The sequence below is a fragment of the Propithecus coquereli genome, unplaced genomic scaffold (genome assembly GCF_000956105.1).
Source record: "Propithecus coquereli isolate 6110/MARCELLA unplaced genomic scaffold, Pcoq_1.0 Scaffold202, whole genome shotgun sequence".
Taxonomy (NCBI): Eukaryota; Metazoa; Chordata; class Mammalia; order Primates; family Indriidae; genus Propithecus; species Propithecus coquereli.
The window spans coordinates 1,969,525-1,972,164 of NW_012145190.1; the positions used below are offsets into that span (position 1 = coordinate 1,969,525).

Here is a 2,640-nt window from a genome sequence, read left to right on the forward strand (position 1 = left end):
GGGTGATGATTATTTTCAAAAGAGAGACCACATTTTTCTAATTTTCTTTTATTGTGAATGTGCTGTAGGAGTAGCGGTACAAAGATCATATCTCCCTTTCCGAATTTCAGGGATTGTAGCACTTTGAACATCTGTTTGGGGATCTCAAATGTTAGGCTATTTACTTTAGGAACATCAAAGTTTGGACATTCAATATTATTGGCTGAATATTCTGCAGTAACCAAGAAGAGACGAGATGGGCTATGAAAAGTAATGGTTCAGATTGCCTAATTTAAAAATGTTGATATCTTTTATGGTTTTCAAAAAACTTTCAGTTCATTGTCACCTAAGAGTAGGATAGCCTATGAGGGAGATGGAGAGTAATATGAGAGAGCTTCTCATACTACAACCACGGCAGCTGTCACCTGAGCCGGAAGTGTCACCACTGGAAGTGAGCACAACCAGATACACCATGAGGTATGACAGGCTGTCTGCAGCTTGGTTGAAGGCACAGATTCTCTCTCTAGGGGAGGCCAAAAATAACTCTTCCATCTTCTCCTATTCACCCTCCCCACAAATAAAGCAAAGACATAAGTGGTGAGGAGAGGTGAAAACATGAGCCTGTGAGAAAAATAAAGAAAAGATGTGAAAAGAAAAAAACTAAAGCTTTGCTTCAATATTTTGAAAAACTGCTCCTTTGGTTTTTGAGTTATTGAAAGACATAAAAATATCAATAAGAATGTGCTCCACAGATCATGTGGTTTCTTTAGGCCAGTGTTTAAAGGGAAGCACCCAATTAAGGGTCCTCATAAATTAGAGAGAAAATTATGGGTGTCCCTAGAGCAGTGTCCTGAATCACTGCACATCATTAGCTACTAAGGACAGGTTGGGGATGAGTCTATCAGAGATCGAAAATGCATGTGACACATCTTGTCAGCATCACATGCCAAGGAATGATCAAATGTTTCCTATATTTTGCTTTCTGTTGATTACACTTTTTATGTATATTTTAGCAAGAGTGTTTGCTAGATATAGCAAGCAGTGAAAAAGGGCCCTGTGTGGTTTAGTGTAATAGAATATACCATACACCAGGCAAGCTAAAAGGTGCCCCAGCCATCGTCAGCAGAGATATTCTAGTGCTCAAACATACCACCTCCAGAAGAACAACCTCACACAACCCAATGTCACCCAGCATTTGGATAGCTTTTCGCATGCAGACTCTTGCACTGGATAGGAAACTGACACACGAGCAAGAGACCCTGGCCACATTTCAGTTCCCATGACAGTGTTCAGTTATCATAATTTTGTGTTTTCTCATCTTGTCATAGGTACCTCTCATGATAAATCCCAAACAACTTTGATGGAGAATATTTCAGAGGTGAAAGAATTCCTTCTTGTGGGGTTGACAGATGCCCTAGAGCTTCAGGTTCCTTTATTTATAGTCTTCACACTCATTTATTTCATCACTCTGGCTGGGAACCTTGGGATCATTGTGTTGATTCTGCTGGACTCCCGGCTCCACACTCCCATGTACTTTTTCCTCAGCAACCTCTCCCTGGTGGATTGTGTCTATACCTCAGCTGTCACTCCCAAGGTAATGGTGGGGTTTCTCACAGGGGATAAGATCATATCGTACAATGCATGTGCTGCCCAGATGTTCTTCTTTGCAGCCTTTGTCACTATTGAAAGTTTCCTCCTGGCCTCAATGGCTTTTGACCGTCATGCAGCAGTGTGCAAACCCCTGCATTACACCACAACCATGACAAATACTATGTGTGTCCTACTGGTCACTGGCTCCTACATTTGTGGACTCTTTCAATCTTCCATCCATGTTTCCTTCACTTTCCATCTCTCCTTCTGTCATTCCAATGTGGTCAATCACTTTTTCTGTGACATTCCCCCACTCTTGGCTCTTTCTTGCTCTGATATTTACACAAATGAGATTGTCCTCTTCACATTGGCAACATTCAATGTCTTTTTCACTCTCTTGGTTATCCTGAACTCTTATCTTTTTATTTTTGTTGCCATCATGAGGATGCATTCAGCTGAGGGACAGAAGAAGGCCTTCTCCACCTGTGCATCCCACTTCACCACTGTGTCTATCTTCTATGCAACAATCATCTTTATGTACTTACAGCCAAATTCCACCCACTCCATGGACACAGACAAAATCACATCTGTGTTCTATACCATGATCATTCCCATGCTGAACCCTCTGGTCTACAGCCTGAGGAACAAAGAAGTCAAGAATGCATTCAGGAAGGTTGTTGGAAAAGTGAAGTCTTCATTGTGCTTTTAGCTTGTAGTTATAAATTGGTTGCAAACCATGTCGAAATTCCACTGAATCTCCAGTATCTAAGAATATTTTTTAATTTTAATTATTTCTAGTCTTTAATTTCTCTGAGCAGTTCTTTCACACATGAAGCCTGTTCTATTTATGTTTTTGGAATATGACTAGGTTAGAGAAAATTTTGGATGTCTTTTTTACCAGAAATAGAATGCCACTTCTAAGATTAAGATTATAATCCCACAATTATAATAAAATTGAGTCATGAATTCGTCACTCTGAAGAAGTATTTTTAAATTGTGCTAATGCAATGATTAAGATTAAAGGCCCCAGTGTGAGACAATGTGGGTTCAAACTGTATGGATGTCTCTGGG

The 2,640-nt window shown here is 40.1% G+C and overlaps 1 protein-coding gene across 1 annotated transcript; it reads left to right on the forward strand.

Annotated features, from left to right (window-relative positions):
- The first annotated feature begins 1,339 nt into the window (after nucleotides 1–1,339).
- On the forward strand, nucleotides 1,340–2,278 carry LOC105809965 (olfactory receptor 5B12-like). Its single transcript, XM_012643873.1, has one exon. It carries the CDS (start codon nucleotides 1,340–1,342, stop codon nucleotides 2,276–2,278), a length of 939 nt encoding a protein of 312 aa, XP_012499327.1.
- The last annotated feature ends 362 nt before the right edge of the window (nucleotides 2,279–2,640 follow it).